Source organism: Crinia signifera, chromosome 19 (genome assembly GCF_055691185.1).
Source record: "Crinia signifera chromosome 19, ASM5569118v1, whole genome shotgun sequence".
Taxonomy (NCBI): domain Eukaryota; kingdom Metazoa; phylum Chordata; class Amphibia; order Anura; family Myobatrachidae; genus Crinia; species Crinia signifera.
In genome coordinates, this window is record NC_139226.1 from 105,628,607 (window position 1) to 105,647,672 (window position 19,066).

The 19,066-nt window shown below is 44.5% G+C and overlaps 1 protein-coding gene across 2 annotated transcripts in view; it reads right to left on the minus strand.

Annotated features, from left to right (window-relative positions):
* The window catches only part of LOC146042830 (arylacetamide deacetylase-like 4), a 29,587-nt gene that overhangs the window by 1,371 nt on the left and 9,150 nt on the right, over positions 1 to 19,066 (minus strand). Inside the window, exons 3-4 of one of the 2 annotated variants that reach the window (XM_083163086.1) lie at positions 8,220 to 8,283; positions 3,617 to 7,381 (exon numbers count right to left, since the gene is read on the minus strand). In XM_083163086.1, the coding sequence (XP_083019212.1) occupies positions 6,610 to 7,381; positions 8,220 to 8,283 (836 nt within the window). In that variant the 3' untranslated portion in view covers positions 3,617 to 6,609. Of the gene's footprint in view, positions 1 to 3,500; positions 3,565 to 3,616; positions 7,382 to 8,219; positions 8,284 to 19,066 lie in introns of those variants that run through there. The other variant, XM_083163085.1, reaches the window with a different exon arrangement.

The following is a 19,066-nucleotide window of genomic DNA, read 5'->3' on the forward strand; positions in this document are numbered from 1 at the left end:
GGAGGTGCAATCAAGTAATTGCGAGTGCTGTCCAGTATTTCTGGCTCTTTATGTTTCCCGTTGGGGAGGACAGGACACCGCAAAAGCTGCTACTTGTTTGTGCTGAGTGCCGGGCATCATTTGGATTATATATATATATATATATATATATATATATATATAGAAGGTGGAAGGAGCGGCACTCACAATCTTTCTCTCAATAAACAGCAAGGAGCCGCTGCGGTATTTGCATCGTTTCAAAACTTTATTGTTTTGTCATCAGGATCGACAACAATAAAGTTTTGAAACGTTGATGCAAATACTGCAGCGGCTCCTTGCTGTTTATTGAGAGAAAGATTGTGAGTGCCGCACCTTCCACCTTCTACGTTAAGCATATCCCATGCTGTGAAGGCACCGATCACAAAGGTACATCGTTATTGGGAGTGCCGGACCCATCCTCCCTAATATATATATATATATATATATATATATATATATATATATATATAATAAGGGTTATAGAAGCTATTAACTGTATTTGGTTATTTCATTTTGCACCCTAAATCATAGTGGTGACTACTTTTCTAGGTGGTTGAGAACCTCTAGCGCTCTCTACTCTTTCTCTTTTTATATATATATATATATATATATATATATATATATAAAAATATATATATATATATATATATATATATATATATATATATATGTACACACACACACACACACACAGGGATAAGCAAACAGTGTGTGTGTGTGTGTGTGTGTCACACACACACACACACACTGGTTGCGTATCCATTATCCAAATATTCATTATCCAAATTATTCCAAAAACCATACATTCTAGAAAGTGATTTTTTTTTCTTTCTAAAAACCTACTTGGGAAATCTGTAACAGCACTACTGAGGACCATAGGCGTGCGCACGGGGGGTGCCAGGGGTGCACAGGCACCTTCTAATGACCGCTGGCACCCCCCACACAATGGCACGCAATAAGTGGCTTCCAGCCCCGTAACAGCAGCACCTGGTTACTGGCCGGCGGCGGTCAGGACTTCTTCACCTTCCTGAAGCCGCAGGCAGCAGACCGGATGTTGTGACTGTCGCTGTGGACCTGACTTCATATGTCAGTCCCTGCCTCTATAGACGTCACTGCAGACAGCGTATCGCGGTGACACCAACCACAGCGGGCACACTTCCTCCCGCCCGCACTCCATCCCGCCTCCAGTGCTGAGCGAGGAAGCACACGCCACACTGCCATCGTCAGCACACCGGGCAGGAGCCAGCCTGAGCCACAACAAGTGCGCCTCCTAAGAGGAAGCAAGATACATAGATCATAGTCATGCTTTGCTTGGTGAGAATAAAAAAAATAAGTGAATAAATGTGATAAATGTGACATACTGATTTAACTGTGGTGGGAAGGAGCTGCTGCAGCAGTCACTGAGTGTGTGCTGCAGGCATCTATTAGGGAAGATCGGGCATTATGTGTAATGGTTATTACAGTGTAAGGCACTATGTGTAATGGATATTGCAGTGTAGATTTTTGCTGATTAGGCGGTGATGGGCACACCCATTAGGCGGTGATGGACACGCCCAGTAGGTGGTGATGGCCACGCCCCTAAAAAGGTGCACCCCCTAAGAAAATGGGCTGCGCACGCCAATGCTGAGGACATAATAGGTAATTGGCATTAAGGGCCTTATTCTAGTTCACTCTTTCTGACAAAATCCTTCTTAGATGGACAAAACCATGTGCACTGCAGGTGGGGCAGATGTTACTTGTGCAGAGAGAATTAGATTTGGGTGGGGTTTTACTTCAAAGTGAGATCTATATTGCAGTGTAAAAATAAAGCAGCCAGTATTTACCCTGCACAGAAACAAAATAACTCACCCAAATCTAATTCTCTCTGCACATTTTACATCTGTCCCCCTGCAGTGCACATGGTTTTGTCCATCTAAGAAGGATTTTGTCAGAAAGAGTGAACTAGAATAAGGCCCTAAATATCTACAAGAAAATGATTGCTTAGCATTCAAATTCAGAATCTGAGATAGTACACAAACTTTGTTTCATGTTTTGAAACCTTGTTTTATGCACAAATAAAATATATGTGTGTATTTCATGTGTTTGATGTGTTTATATCCACATCCATTATCCAAAATTATATATTTTTATATATTTTTATATATATAAAATTATATATGGTCAAATGGTGGGTGTGTTAGCGCTGAAGTGTCCGTATGTGCGAATGGATTCCAGTAATACACCTGCACACATGCAAGGTAGATGATTAGAGTCTATAGTCAGACTGCAGCTTCCTTCTCATAAAGGAGGAATCCCGGGTCCAAGGGATTAGGCAAATCTGAGAGGAACAAGAAGAAATGGGAAGGAGCGCTTCCTGGTGTATTAAACGAGATTTTTATTATACATAAAGGAGAAACAGCACTCCACGGTACTTCACAGTAATGCTTGTACCTGTAAAAACAACTCTGTGGACTGGTTACCACACGGCTTGATAAAACCAAATCAGGCAAATACAGCTCACTCGTAAGGTCAGCTCCGTGTCCAGGGCACCTCCGGTAGAACAAGCGCTGGGTTGTGCTGCAGAATCGGGATGATCCGGGGTCAGGAACAACCAACAGGTGAGCAAGGCTGGTGAGCATGGTAGGCCACGAACTGACGCGTTTCGTCACTGGGACTTCGCCCTCTGACGAAGTCCCAGTGATGAAACGCGTTAGAGCGTGGCCTACCAAATTCCAAATGGTAAATGCTTTAGCAATGAGAAGCACAGATAATTCCACCACTGGCATGAGTGCAGTGGTGGAACTTATTGGTGCAGTGGTGGAACTTATGGGTGGTGAGCCCAAGTGCAAAAATATAATTTGGGCCCCCCCGCCTTCACACCAAGTTCACAATATGCAACGTGGCAATGGGTGACAGGGAGAGGCAGGGGAAGGCACAGTGTAACAGAGAAAAACAATGGGTGACAGGGCCAGCAGTGGGCCCATTAGTCCTCAGGAGCCCCAGTGCACTGCACCTGCTACACCAACGGTCAATCCACCTCTGCATTGGTGACAGCCGGTGGTATGTTAAGGATGACTAGGAAAGAACAGTGATTTATGTTACGACAAGGGGCTTTTAAGTTACCATGGGTAGGTCAAAGTCTGTCTGAATGTTCCGATATTAACGAGGCAGTGGCAGATAACAATCAGAGACAGAGATGGATAAGACCTCCCATTAGAATGTTTGGTCCAGACATTGATTCAGCTCCTGAGGAAGGTGTGGACTTGCCACACCAAAACGCGTTAAGCCTTCACAAAGAGTTTGCATTCACCATCCTGTTGCGGACCAGCAAATCTAATAGGAGGTCTTATCTATCACCATTATCTGCCACTGCGAGGCTGCCTTTCTAATATCTGAACAGTCAGACGAACCCCAACCTACTCAGGGTAACTAAACAGCCCCTTGCTTTTAAGTAATTTAGTTGCAACAAAACTAAATAGTTGTGAAAAATAAATCTTACATACCCAACTGAGACAACTACAGCTCCAGTCTCCTTTGCTATGTATCGGCAGTGGTTGTTATAAAGATCTATAAAAATAAATGAACACATTCAGCAAATCCCCAGAAATGGTGTTTGGTTCCAGCACATGTCAATTTCGGTAGAGAAGTCATAGTTCAGAGTATTTATTTATTTATTTATTTCCAGTTTCTTATATAGCACAGCAGATTCCGTTACAGTTTATTATATAGTGCAGCAGATTCCGTTACAGTTTATTATATAGTGCAGCAGATTCCGTTACAGTTTATTATATAGCACAGCAGATTCCGTTACAGTTTATTATATAGTGCAGCAGATTCCGTTACAGTTTATTATATAGTGCAGCAGATTCCGTTACAGTTTATTATATAGTGCAGCAGATTCCGTTGCGCTTTACAATAGTAGACAGTGATAAAACAAACTGGGTAACAACAGACAGACTTGGAGGTAGGAGGGCCCTGCTGCAAGCTTACAATCTATAGGGATATAGGAGGGAAACACAGGGACAGGCACCAGTAATAGCATAGCAGTCCCACCAAGTTATAAGTCCAGAAGGGAATCTATATAATACATAAGAGTAACGCAAAGATGAGTGGTGGGCACACTAAGGGGCCCATTTACTAAGGATATACAATTCAATCTGGGCAGAATATTACAACCCAGGATCACATTGTAATATGCAATCCTATCAGTGCAGTGTATCTTCCTGCAGGTATAGGGAGAGGGGCTCCAAAAGAAGCCCATCCCTGTGATCTGCTCAGCCGAGTGGTGGGGAGTCTGTTGGATGTGTGCAGTACAGTACAGATGGTGTAATGGTTAGCATTACTGCCTCACAGCGCTGAGGTCATGGGTTCGATTCCCACCATGGCCCTAACTGTGCTGTATATATTTCCCGTACTTTCGTGGGTTTCCTCCGGGTACTCTGGTTTCCTTCCACAATCCAAAAATATACTGGTAGGCTAATTGGCTCCCGACAAATTAACCATAGAATGTCTGTGTGTGCGTGTACATGTGGTAGGGAACATAGATTGTAAGCTCCACTGGGGCAGGGACTGATGTGAATGTTTAAATATTCTCTGTAACGCGCTGCGGAATATGTGTGCGCTATATAAGAAACTTTTAATAAATAAATGTGTGGTTAGCGCATTGACTGCATTGCCCCGCCGTCGATGTGATAAATGTGATAGTCCATAGACTACAATGGGCTACAGGTTGAGTATCCCTTATCCAAAATGCTCGTGACCAGAAGTATTTTGGATAATGGATTATTCCACATTTCAGAATTTTTTTATATTTCAATGATGTATCTTGAGGTATCTTGCATTTTCGTTGTATAAACACATGAAATACTTAAAAATATATTTTATTTGTGCATGAAACAAGGTTTCAAAACATGAAACAAAGTTTGTGTACTATCTCATGCACTGACTTTGAATGCCAAGCAATCATTTTCTTGCACATATTTAGTGCCAGTTAAATATCATGTCCTCAGTAGTGCTGTTACAAATGTCCTCAGTAGTGCTGGTACAGATGTCCACAGTAGTGCCAGTTAAATATCATGTCCTCTAGTGCTGGTACAGATGTCCCCAGTAGTGCCAGTTACATATCATGTCCTCAGTAGTGCTGGTACAGATGTCCCCAATAGTGCCAGTTACATATCATGTCCCCAGTAGTGCTATTACATATCATGTCCCCAGTAGTGCTGTTATAGATGTCCCCTGTAGTGCTGTTAAAGATGTCCCCAGTAGTGCTTTTAGCAAGAATTTTTTTCCCTTCACTTTCTGGAATGTATGGTTTTCGAAATAACGGATATTTGGATAAGGGATACTCAACCTGTACCACCCTCTCAGAATGGCTGTAGCTGTGGGACCCAATGCGAAAAGCTCATTATTTGCCTATGACATTTTATTATCTTTCTCCTCTCATAATACCCCAAATATTTTAAAGACTTTGACATTTTATCCCTCTATATCAGGTTAGAAGATAAACTATGCTAAATCTTAAATTTTATCAATACACATTCCACCACAGACTCAGACTTTACTTGCTCATAAGTATAACTTTATATGGCTTAATAGGAAATTAAATATTTAGGTATATTTATTATAGGTAATTATGGGTCTCAGTACAAAGGAAAAAATCATGCTCTTTTTGCACCCATTATTAAACTCACCATCGGGTATCTTTCATGCATGGCACTTCAAAATCAATTAACATTTAAAGAACGGTCAAGGGCAATATAAACACACACACACATACCAAACAGCCGCTGGTGAACAACTCTCCAACTGGCAACCCACCCGTGCAGGTGGTGTAACCCATCTACCATACAGGATGATGGGTTTAATGACATATAACAATGTCGGGAGAGTGCACCCACTATCCACTTGAAACTAACATATAAACAAGGCGACCGTTCTTTACCACTGCCCAACATAGAACATAGGGATGGGAGGGAGGGAAAATGCACAACGAGGGCTGTTAGATCACTTCCTGCCTCCTTCTAACTGCCCACTCTTCCCCTCTTGCACCCCATTGGCCAATGCTCCATCATCAGATCTCACAATAAATAAACACTAGCTACTTAAAGTGACAGCATTTTCAGAACTCTTTAGTGGTTTATGTAACCTCTGTGCTTAGTCCAGTTTGTACAGGTGGTTGATAAATAAAACACGATAAAGTAATAAAATCATGCAAGGTGGAGGATTACCGGATTCTGGTGAAAACTAAAGTAGGCCCAAAAGTTGTTATTGTTGAAACAGGCTCCGGATCGAGCATCTTTGCACTTCTTACCTCCAGAATCCAGATATATACTTCTGTCACCGGCTGCCCATTATTAAATTCTCTTCCACAAGGCTGTGCGGCAGGAGCGCAGCAGCTGTGCTGTTTATGTGATATATATTTGGGTCAAAGGTGTCATCTATTAAAATGCATATTTAATAGATAGAATTTATGCTCTAGAGTCAATAATGGTGTAAGTGCATGTGTGGAAGGAGACACAACCAACCATTAAAGAAATATGAAAAGGAACCTAGCTCTTGGAATGTGCTATGGAATGAACACATAAGTAACAGAACGTAAAGTAGCATAATTACTCAGAGACTTTTTATATAAGCAATAACATTATCTAGAGCCAGCTTTGCAGAATAACAGTTGGGTATTTTAAAGAAGCTCAGGATTCCATGGAATCCATCTTTAACGTGGTACCAAGTGACCGAGATTCCATTATCTTCCAGGCGTCTCTTATAGAGTAATCCATCATCACGCAGAACATCAAACTCGCATGTTAAGATATACGCTTTTGGTAGAAGATGAATCACTGAGTCCTCAGCCAGCAGCGGGGAGATATGAGGTTCAAACACTCGTTTAACTTTTGCATAAACTTCACTTTTGAAGGCGGCCATTTTGTGGGGTTTGTAGCCTTTGGCCTTAAACTCCACAGGGATGTTATCAAGGCTCAGCCATTTGCTGAATTTCATTCTCATTTCAGGAGGAACATGACTGCCATGCAGAATTTCTTTACATAGATCTTTGGAAAAACAACCTACATAGATCAGTCTGTAGGATACAGCATTTGCGCGAGGTAATAGAGGCACCATGCTGTTTTGTTGGTATGAAGGCAAATTGTAGTCAACCATCTGGACTGCTGGGTATATGATCACCTGGGCCAAAGGCTGTGGGAGATCTGTCCTGCTCACCAAGGCTTGGCAAACAGCAGCCGTCAAATTACCCCCAGCGCTATCTCCACATATTATAATGGAGGAAGCGTCTACTCCGTGCTCCTGTGCAGTTTTCAAAAAGTGAGTTGTGGCGCTGAGGCAATCGTCAAATGCTGCCGGATACTTGTGTTTTGGTGCCAGGCGGTATCTAAAATAAACAATTCAATAGACATTTATTTTCTGTAGCTCAAATTTTGGTTTATATTGGCATTACTGGGAATACACATTATAGCTTTTTTTTAACTCTACTAAATGAAATTCATTGTTTTTTCATTTATTCTTTTAGGACCAGTAGGGCTTCATTTTATTATTGTAATTAATCAAATTAAGTTTTCAGTAATTATATTAGACATAAAGGGGCACATATAAATAATATGATTCAGTTGGTAACAAAAACTTTTAGGTACAATATAATCATAGTTTTGGGACCCCCATCCCTCCCAGTAACTATAGGCCAGCCCAAGATTGATTTATACCCCCTGTTTCTCTCCTGCCTTATCCTCTTGCGTGTCCAGCCATATCTCTCCCTTTTTCCCCCGTGTGTCTCTAACACCCTCCCTCCTGTGCCTCTTCACTACCTTACCTGCCCAGGGACATCTTAACATATGGACTAACTGGGCAGCTGCTCAGGGACGATGATTCAAGGGGCCTTCAAGCAGGGGCAGACTGGGCTGGGCTCATTTGTAAATTAAATTTGGGGCACTTTCGATAGTATGTGAACTCTAAGAGTCTGTAATTACATAGACAAGCAGGTTGGACACTTCATGCACATCGTTTGCTATTGCTGTACCACTGCCAGGACCTGCAGATCTACTTGTCTGTGGTCCCGGCGTTCCTCCTGCTGCCAATGAAAAATGCCCCTCACAAAATGGCCACCTCCTTACAGAGCAGACAGTTATTGAGGATGCTAGAGTTACGCCACTGGTCTCATCTCCATTAATTTAGCTGAAATAAAATTAAATATTTGTAAAAACAACGTTACATACCCAACAGAGACAACTACAGCTCCAGACTTCTTCGATATGTACTCGCAGAGACTGTTATGACTATCTATAAGAATAAATAAATACATTAAAAAAAAAAAAAACACCAGAAAGGGTTGGCAATACATGTCAGTGGAGGAGGCATACCGTAGTTTAACCTGTATTAGCACAAGTAATGCAAATATAAATAAAGATAGCAAAGAAAAGTAGTAGACACTAATGGGAGAAGGCATATTCATTTTCATTTCATTCTGTTTTAATGCACTAAGGAATTGATTTACTTACCTGCCAACATTACCAAATTATAGAGGTAAAAATGGGTCTACTCACTGAGGGGTCTAACCAGAACTTTGTGGGCCCCATAGCAAAATGTTGAAATTTTTCTACAGAGAGGTGAGGTACAGGGTGACGCACACACACACACACACACACAGGTTGAGTGGTGGTACAAGACGTCACAAACACACACAAGTATAGAAGGGTACAGGGTGTCACACACATAGTGGTACGGGGTCACACCTGGTGGGGAGGGGAGTACAGGGTGCCATACACACTGGTAGGAGGTACAAGGTGTCACACATAGATGTATAGGGTGCAGGGAACCAAACACAGGGGGGTACAGGGCTCCCCAGGTACTCACCACTCTAAGATTCTCCAATCCACCCTTGGGTGAGCTGCAGCCAGGGTGCCAGTAAGGGAGGCATGCTGGACCCAGAAACAAGCCACAGAGGAGGCCGGCAGCATGAGCACATGGAGCACAGCGGGTGCTGTGCTGTGCAGCTCCATGGAGCCACCTGGCCAGCTGTGAGGTCAAATGCACAGTGAAACTGTTGGAGAACTCCCCAGGAACTGCGCCAGTGACCCAGAGGTTGAGCCCCTCCCTTATGCCACTGTACATCTGCACAAGCCACACCCATTTTGGTAAAAATCACACCAGCTCTTTTCCATTTCTGAGAATCAGAACAGTTCCAAGAAATATTGTGGATGATCGGTATGTGGTGGTAAAAGGATTTCAATTGGTTATGTGAAATCCCGGATAGATTTTTCCTAGGTAAGTATGTAGATGGTTTCTTCTTCTTCAAAGATTACACGTTAGTTTTCAAAGACCGGTTTTCTTTTATTATTCGTTGAACAATGTATTAAACAGACAATATTACAGTGTAATTTTCCTCTCGCAGGAGTAATTACATGAAATACACTACCATTTCAATGCAAATTTTATTAAACTGGAACCTGTCTGTTCTCCACTTGAATTCCTCGGTTGTCAGCCTCTACAATAAACATAACATAGTATCCTACCTTTGATGCTAGAAATAACAAAGGTAAATGCAATCACACTCAGGTACCCTACACTGTAGGTGAAGTATGTAATAAAAACACAGACCAAGATATAGAACTTATTGCGCAATAAGGTATACTTCTATAAAGTTTAGAATTTTCTAACTGTAACTAAACCGTTATATAAAATGTTTCTAAGTTGAATTGTTCCTTTTTCTTATAGGTTGAGCTGCTAGGCACCGACTACAATAGACGTAGAGGTAAGTTGACTGTAATTTCCTGCTCTGACTCTTTCTACTTTAGTCGTTGTAACGCTGTATCTGCTACTCTGAAGATCCTGTTGGAGGCGTCCCCTGGCCCAACGAAAACCGGGTTTAGCCCCTGGTGCTTAACATATAATTTCCTTCCTGTATGCTACGAAGTGTTCCCTGGCTCTAGTAGATATGTTGTGCCTTCCTTGTGTCGGCTAGGGAAACTATAATGTCTTCTTAGGCGTCCCCTGGCTTCTTGCTAGCCGGGTTTAGCCCCTGGTGCTTAACATATAATTTCCTTCCTGTATGCTACGAAGTGTTCCCTGGCTCTAGTAGATATGTTGTGCCTTCCTTGTGTCGGCTAGGGAAACTATAATGTCTTCTTAGGCGTCCCCTGGCTTCTTGCTAGCCGGGTTTAGCCTCTTATGTATATATATGTAGAGGTGAGCAAATCACCAGATAAGTGTCTACTAGTACAAATTTCTCAAGCTTCACTTGTATTGGATGCTTTTCAAGACACAGTTACTATTCCTTAATCAGCAGCTGTATTGTGCAACAGTGTATGGGTGATGCGTTGTCACTGTGAGCTGAACTACTGTGTATCAGCAGCGATAGTCTGCACTGGAGATGTGCTGTCACTCTGAGCTGAATTACTGTGAACCAGTAGCGATAGTCTGCACTGGGGATGTGCTGTCACTCTGAGCTGAACTACTGTGAATCAGCAGCGATAGTCTGCACTGGAGATGTGCTGTCGCTCTGAGCTGAATTACTGTGAACCAGCAGCGATAGTCTGCACTGGAGATGTGCTGTCACTCTGAGCTGAATTACTGTGAACCAGTAGCGATAGTCTGCACTGGGGATGTGCTGTCACTCTGAGCTGAATTACTGTGAATCAGTAGCGATAGTCTGCACTGGAGATGTGCTGTCGCTCTGAGCTGAATTACTGTGAACCAGCAGCGATAGTCTGCACTGGAGATGTGCTGTCACTCTGAGCTGAATTACTGTGAACCAGTAGCGATAGTCTGCACTGGGGATGTGCTGTCACTCTGAGCTGAATTACTGTGAATCAGTAGCGATAGTCTGCACTGGGGATGTGCTGTCACTCTGACTTAGTTAAGCTGCTCTGTGCACTACATGTGTATTTTGCAGGGGCTGGCTGAGGGAGGTATTGCGTTACCAATGGGGCTGGCCGAGGGAGGTGTTGTGTTAAAAATGGGGCTGGAGTATGACACACTCACCGCACCCCTGACACATTGCAGTCTCGCCCCTTTGCTGGCTTACTTCTCTCTCTCTCCGCCCAGCGATGACGCTGCAGACTCCAGCCTCCAACTGATGGACGCCGCCTCCAGAATGACGCGTCGCCTCTTTCTGTCAGTCACCGCCGGAATGCTCTTCTCACACCGCGTCGCTGCCCAGCCTCCGATGTCTAGTGGGTGACGTACTCCGATCAGGCCGGCCTCCTGCTCTGGATGACGCCGCCTCCCGTATGACGCCGCCGGCTTCCGGAAACCTCCTTCTCAGCCGGGCAGAGATCTCCTCAGGTTCCCGCTGTCACCGCTCGTCACCGGGTAAGTATTATCTTTTTTTTACCTCACGCCAGCATCGCTGTCTGCTTCATCTATGCTGCGCAGCTCTGCTTTTACACCTTCCCTCAGGAACTCTCCGCGCCTTAACGGCTGTCCTCCCTTTTTATCACTTTTTGTCCTCGTGCTCAGCACCGTCCCGCTCTGCCCTCGAGCAGAAAAACTTTATTTAGCTGTCCATCAACATGTCCGTTGGTGCTCCCCTGACAGCGGGGATAATGGGACAGTCTTTGTATTAAAGTAGGCTGAGCCTCTGAGCAGAACTCGTCCACTTCCCTCTGAGAGGGGTCTCAGTCCATAATAGTAGTAATAAAAGTCTTTATCGCCTTCTGTGAAGGCACAGCATATATACTGCACAACCCTTAATGTCCCCTATGGGGATGGCATATAACACAAATAGATATGGCATATTCTACTAGGAAGGACTAGCATGGCATCATATGCATGTATAACATCGATATATATATAATCATCACATTTTTCCCCGGTAAAACATTGCATGTCCTCAGGCAATGGACTTTATACATTTTTAAACATCAATATACTACATATATACATTTCTAACATTGCAAATCATCACATGTTTTCGGAGTCAGAAAGTTTACATTTGTATCAGAAATCATGCTTTACTTTAACATTTAAGTTCAGTCTCTGAATCGGAGGGGTTTTACCCCCCGAGTACTTCTAATCGGCCTTCCTGATCTTTGCTCTGGTTCAACTTCCTCATGAAACAAAGCCGGTTCAGGCAGCGGAATGAGTTCTGAGGCTCTATCATCATTTGACTGGTGCGACGTTACCCTGCGAACTCCGCAAGGTGGCACAGAGCCGTTCATAAGAAGTAACAAGTCCATAGGATCACGCAAAAAGTCCTCCAAGTTCGGCTGAAGGTCCTCAGTTCCGTGTTGATCTGCTTCGGAGGAGTCTTGTTCTGTCTGAGCCTTATAGATTTTCAGGTTATTCCGATGGATCATCTTCACATCACCATTTTCCTCTCCCTCTTTTACGATTCCATACACTACAGTCTCTGTTGAAGGTAAAAGAACAACTTGGTATGGAGTACTCTCCCAGATAGGGTCCAATTTACTGTTTCGGTGTTGCTTTTTCTTCAGAACTCGGTCTCCGTCTTTTAGCGGTTCTGCTCTGGCATTCTGATTGTAGTCTCTTTCTTGGCGATAGTGAACTTCCCCCATTCTCCTGACGACAGCTTCAGCAGCAAGATCAATTCTTTGCTTGTGCTCCAACACCCAGTCAGTTTGGGCAGGATTCGAAAGTTCAGTAAGAGCATTGAGCTCCAAGTCCGCTGGTAGTTTGCCTTTTCGCCCAAAGAGCAAGTAATAAGGAGTATGTCCCGTTGAAGCATGCTCAAGATTATTGTACACAAAGGTAAGTTCGGGCAATAAGGTAGGCCAGGTTAACCGTTGAGCTGTGGACAAGCCCCGGATCATCCCCAGTAAAGTCTGGTTTGCTCTCTCGCAAAGCCCATTGCATTGTGGGTGATAGGGCGTAGTTCTGATCTTTCTACACCCATACGTCTTGCATAGTTCTTGGAATAATTGCGCCTCGAATGCTGAACCTTGATCCGTGAGAATCTGTTCTGGAAACCCGTAGGGTCTAACAAAGTTCTTCATAAAGGCCTCCGCCATGGCTTTTGCGGTCAGATCATGGACTGGCACGGTCACCATAAATTTTGTGTAGTGATCCATCATCATTAAGGCATACTGGTAACCGGCATCACTGGGCCCCAACTTGACGTGATCCAAGGTTACTATCTCAAGTGGGAAGGTACTTCGAATGGGCTGTAATGTAGCTTTCTGTCCGGGTTGCACATGGGCCTTAACTGCACAAGCAGGACATTTTTCGATCCACTTCTCAACATAGGTATGAAGCCCTACCCAGAAGAAATGTTTTCTAATGGCACTCTCGGTTTTCTTGACCCCGAAATGTCCAGTTTTGTCATGGTAAGCTTGTAACACTTCAGTCCGCTGTTCCGTGGGGACAAGTATCTGGTTAAGATGGTCATGGGTGCAGGGATCTATATTGCTTTTAACCATGACTCCATTGATGAAGCTTAGTCTGTCTCGGTACCTCAGCAATCGGACCAATTCATTCGGAAGTCTTTGCCGTTCTTCCCGGCTGGGGATTCTTTGTGAAATCAGGAAGTATTTTAACTGTTGGAGAATAGAACATTTACTTTGCAATTCCTTCCAATTTAAATCTTGATGACTGGATGCACCCCCTTGGACGGCTGACAGGATCACTTCTGCCCCACGGAGGACAACCGTTCGTTGTTTAATGGGCTGTGGGCCAAATAAGGGTATCTCGACATCTTCCCATGAATCTTCCTCTTCCGGTTCCACTTCCTGGGGCAATCTTGACAGGGCATCCGCATTTGAATTCTTCTTCCCGCTTCTGAATTTGATCTTATATTGGAAGTTGTCTAAGCGGGAGACCCACCTCTGTTCTAACGCTCCAAGTCGGGCAGTCTGTAGATGTGCCAGAGGATTGTGGTCAGTATAGATGGTGCATGGAGTGGCGGCTAAATAGTCTTTAAATTTTTCTGTCACCGCCCATATTAAAGCCAATAGTTCTAACTTGAACGCGCTGTAGTTTTGATCGTTTCTTTCGGATTTCTTCAGACTCCTGCTGGCGTAGGCTATTACTCTTTCTTTGCCGTTTTGGTCTTGCGCTAGGACAGCACCTAACCCTTGATTGCTGGCATCCGTATACACTTTAAAGGGTGAGTCATAATTTGGATATGCCAGTAAGGGGGCGTCGATGAGAGCCTACTTCAGCTGTTGAAAGGCATCTTCCTGTCGATCGTCCCATCTGACTCGGGTATTTCCTCGGATTTCCTTTCCCGGTATACCCCTTAACAGATCGTGAAGAGGGGCGGCGATTTTTGCAAATCCAGCCACGAATCTCCTGTAATATCCTACAAATCCCAGAAACCGTCGGACATCTTTAACAGTCACCGGGGTGGGCCAGTCTCGCACTGCTCTGATTTTTTCTGGGTCTGCTGTAATTCCTTCGGAACTCACAATGTGGCCTAGATACTGGACGCTGGCCTTAAGGAGATGGCATTTAGAAGGCTTAAGCTTAAACCCATATTTGGCCAGCCGTTGGAAAACTTCTTCTAAATGCTGAAGGTGTTCCTCGTAAGTATGGGAAAACACGATGATGTCGTCTAAATACAACAGTAAGATGTCAAAATTTCTGGATCCTAGACAGTATTCCATCACCCTTTGGAAAGTGGCTGGCGCATTCATGAGTCCGAAGGGCATTTGCAAAAATTCAAATAAACCCATGGGGGTTGTAAAAGCAGTCTTTTCAACATCTTCCTGGGCCACGGGCACCTGCCAGTAACCACTCGTCAGGTCTAAAGTTGAGAAGTACACAGCCGATTTTAGGGCAGCTAAGGATTCCTCTATTCGGGGAAGAGGATAGGCGTCTCGATGAGTCACTGCATTTAATTTTCGATAATCGACGCAAAAACGGAGTTCTCCATTCTTCTTCCGAACTAGGACTATCGGCGCAGCCCACGGGCTGTGACTGTCCCGAATCACCTTAGAAGCTTTCATGTCTTCTATCATCTGCTTCACTGGTTGATATAGAGCAAACGGTATCGGACGATGTCTTTCTTTTATCGGGGAAGCAGTGCCAGTAGGGATGTAATGTTGAACCCCTTCTACTCTACCAAAATCGGCAGCGTGTCTACTGAAAGCCTCCTCATTCTTCAGGACTAGCCGTAGTACTCCCGCTTTCTCTTCTTCTGGGGTATCAGGTTCTCCAATCTGTAAACTTCTCCACCATTCCTCTTGGCCATTGACTTTTGTTTCTTCCTGATCGGTGACAGTCTGTTGGACGGCAATGGTGCTTACATCTAGGATATCTTGGAAATTTGCTTCGTAAATCTGCGCAATGGTTTGAAAGCGGGCCACCTTGACGGGGTAATTGTGCGGATTCAGGAGTCGTACAGGAACTTTTCCTTGCACAACGGTGACCAGGGCCCGGGCTACAACGAATGGCTCAGTCCAAGTGTCCTTATTTCTCTCCACAACAGCATCGTAATCTCGTCCTCGTGGGCCAACTTTGGTCTTGCACCAAATCAGATGCTCTGAATTTGGGGGTAATATGATGTTTCGTCTCTCAGCACTGCGAACAGTTCCTATCTCCCCTCTCTTGTCAGCAAATCTCTGTTGACTCTGAAGGAATCGGATGGTCTGTTGTACCGATCGTCGTTCGGGGAGATTTCGAGTAGACAATTCTTGTTTTAAAGCATCAATCAATTCTTCTGGACAATTCTTTAGGACATTCATGCCAATAACGATGGGGGGTAGCCATTGATCTTTGACGGCTGTAATCAAGCATCCCTGATTGAGAAGTCTGGCTCGTCCTATTTCAATCTCAGCCTCCCAGTATCCACAACATTCGATACTTTGCCCATTGCTGGCCAATAGTGTCAGCCAAGGCGGTGGTGGAGTTATGATGTTGTCTTCTCGCCAGTGTTGAGTAAATTTATCCCATTGGATGGTGGTCACTTGTGACCCAGTATCTAACAACGCGTGTAAGTTGACTCCATTTATTTTAATCTCGATGATGGGACAACACCCCACGAATTTCGGTGTCCATTCTTGCGAGGTGGGACCTTCTATTGAGGAATCTCCCGACGGTTGGTCCCTGCCCTCGGGATTTCTTCGTTTAAAGGGGCGGAGCTACGGCAATTTCTCTCTATATGCCCACTTCTCTGGCAGCGCCGGCAAATAGGTCTTCCTTGCTCGTCGAATTGATCTGTAGGTAGTCGTCTAGAGCTCCACGAAGTTCCTCGCCCTGCAGTACCATAGGGTGGTTCTCTACCCATCCGCCATGATCTCGATGGTGCCTGTGTTTCTTTCAACGTTTTTAACTCTCGACACAGCTCAGTCATCCCTTGAGTTAATTCGGCAATTTGCCCTTTTATTTCCGTGATAGGGTCTTTAGAGGCGGTGGATTGGATTTGCTGAAGGGTGGTTTCAACAGGTACAATTACGTTTCCCTTTTTGGGTTTATCGCCTAGCACTTTTCTGATCAGTCACCGCCGGAATGCTCTTCTCACACCGCGTCGCTGCCCAGCCTCCGATGTCTAGTGGGTGACGTACTCCGATCAGGCCGGCCTCCTGCTCTGGATGACGCCGCCTCCCGTATGACGCCGCCGGCTTCCGGAAACCTCCTTCTCAGCCGGGCAGAGATCTCCTCAGGTTCCCGCTGTCACCGCTCGTCACCGGGTAAGTATTATCTTTTTTTTACCTCACGCCAGCATCGCTGTCTGCTTCATCTATGCTGCGCAGCTCTGCTTTTACACCTTCCCTCAGGAACTCTCCGCGCCTTAACGGCTGTCCTCCCTTTTTATCACTTTTTGTCCTCGTGCTCAGCACCGTCCCGCTCTGCCCTCGAGCAGAAAAACTTTATTTAGCTGTCCATCAACATGTCCGTTGGTGCTCCTCTGACAGTGGGGATAATGGGACAGTCTTTGTATTAAAGTAGGCTGAGCCTCTGAGCAGAACTCGTCCACTTCCCTCTGAGAGGGGTCTCAGTCCATAATAGTAGTAATAAAAGTCTTTATCGCCTTCTGTGAAGGCACAGCATATATACTGCACAACCCTTAATGTCCCCTATGGGGATGGCATATAACACAAATAGATATGGCATATTCTACTAGGAAGGACTAGCATGGCATCATATGCATGTATAACATCGATATATATATATAATCATCACAGTTACAAAATGTTTATTAATGTTTCCTATGTTATAACTGGCACACACATGTAAGTAGGCAATCATTTGACTTCCTGATACTTCCCAATACCATTAGGCTATGGCATATTATGCCAGGACTGGGGCAGGTAGGTGGGTGTCATTGTGAACTCTGGGGAACAAAATGTAGGCATAAAGGTGCCCATATACGTTACAATTATTGTATACAACATCGTATCTCATCACATTTCGGTTTTGCGATGAGATGAGATCCAGTACAAAAAAGTATATGCAGCACATATACTATTGTATACAATAATTGTAACGTGTATGGGCACCTTAAGTCTTATCATGTTGGTTGTGGCTGCAGAGATTAATTAGTTTCCAAAGCCAGTTTTCGGCACACAGCTTGTTTGTATGGCAGTCCTATCTCTGACTCTGATCCAATGCAGACGGGAGCGCGCATGGGATTGGATCAGATGTCAAACACGTCCGATTTGGCCCCTTTTGTATAACCTGGATTACATGCATATGGGCAGTATAAATAGCGAGTCCCCCATACACGTGTTTAGCAGCACTACAAGGGGAGCTGCATGTGTATTAGCCCAGGGCACCTGGAACCTTTAATCAGGCCCTGCTAGTGAACAGCACCCCGAACAGCCATATACAATGCTGTAATTACATTGCATTGCAAGGCAGGATGGCATGGCTACGGTGACACAGATCATGGTTTCAGCCACCTGGCCCGCCCACTGTACTCGGGAAGTGGGTGGCACTCGTGGATACGGTCACTGGGTCACCAAGCATTAGGTCAACACCACTAGGTCGACATGTATGAAGGTCGACATGGGGTTAGTCCAGTAGGGTCATAATGTCGACCTAGCATTAGGTCGACATGGGCAAGATCGAGAGTCAAGAGGTCGACATGGGGTTATTTACTGCTGTTGTGCTGACATGTGCCAACAGGCGGTATTTCATGCCTTACCATACACTAGGGCATGGTGGGAGAATAAAATAGGGTGCCGAGCGTAGCGAGGAACCATGCGAGGGGATGTGATGCTACGTTTCGGTGTCTATATCGACTGTGTCGACATTCGGGTAAAAAAAAATCGTGAAAACCCCTATGTCGACCTTTTGACTGTCGAATTTGCTGTGTCGACCTCATGACCCTGTCGACCTTCATGCATGTTGACCTAGTGGTGTCGACCTAATGCATGTAAACTAAACAGTTGTCTGTCCAATGATCTCATTACGGCACTTGGCAGACATGATGCAGACTGGGGGGGGCCAGCATTTTCCTGGGGGGCCGGCAGCTCACCCAAAATTTGGGAGCCTTGCAGCAATTCCGGTACAGTAGGCCCCAGGGTGAGTTTAGGCAAGCAGCTCTGCTGTGATGTATGTGACAGGATGGGACGACACACTTCCATGCGGCCTGAGGACCAATCAGTATGCTGATATTTATGCAGACATTTAGAATTATTGATAAACAACGGCAATTATTTAATAGATTAGCAAATATAACATATATAAAATGTCCCGCAATTGATGGATTGTAAAATATATTACAGTCCACAGTTCATGGGAATAATAATATAAGTAGGTCATTGGTAATTACCTCTCATCCGTTAGTGAATTGAAAGATCCCATAAGTGCGCTGTAGATAATATAGCCATCCATAAATTCCTATTAGTACCCTGCGTCCCATTGCCACTGTAGGAGAACCAGACGCGGCACAGATGTAGTGGGGAGGTTATGTTCCGGATGAATGTCCTGTCTCCAAGTTGAAAATAATGATAGTGGATAAAATAGCAGGAACGATGTTCAGCAGAAGCAGCGGTGGTTACGTCCTGAGAGTCCAATGTTATATCTGGATGCGGTGGGAAGTGGTAATAGTGTCATTCATTGCAGTCCTAAAGGTGTCCAGCGAGGTGTGAAACGGTTTCCGATGTCACGGTGTTGCAATAGGAGTATATTACTCATCAGTGGATGATATCATGGGAATAGT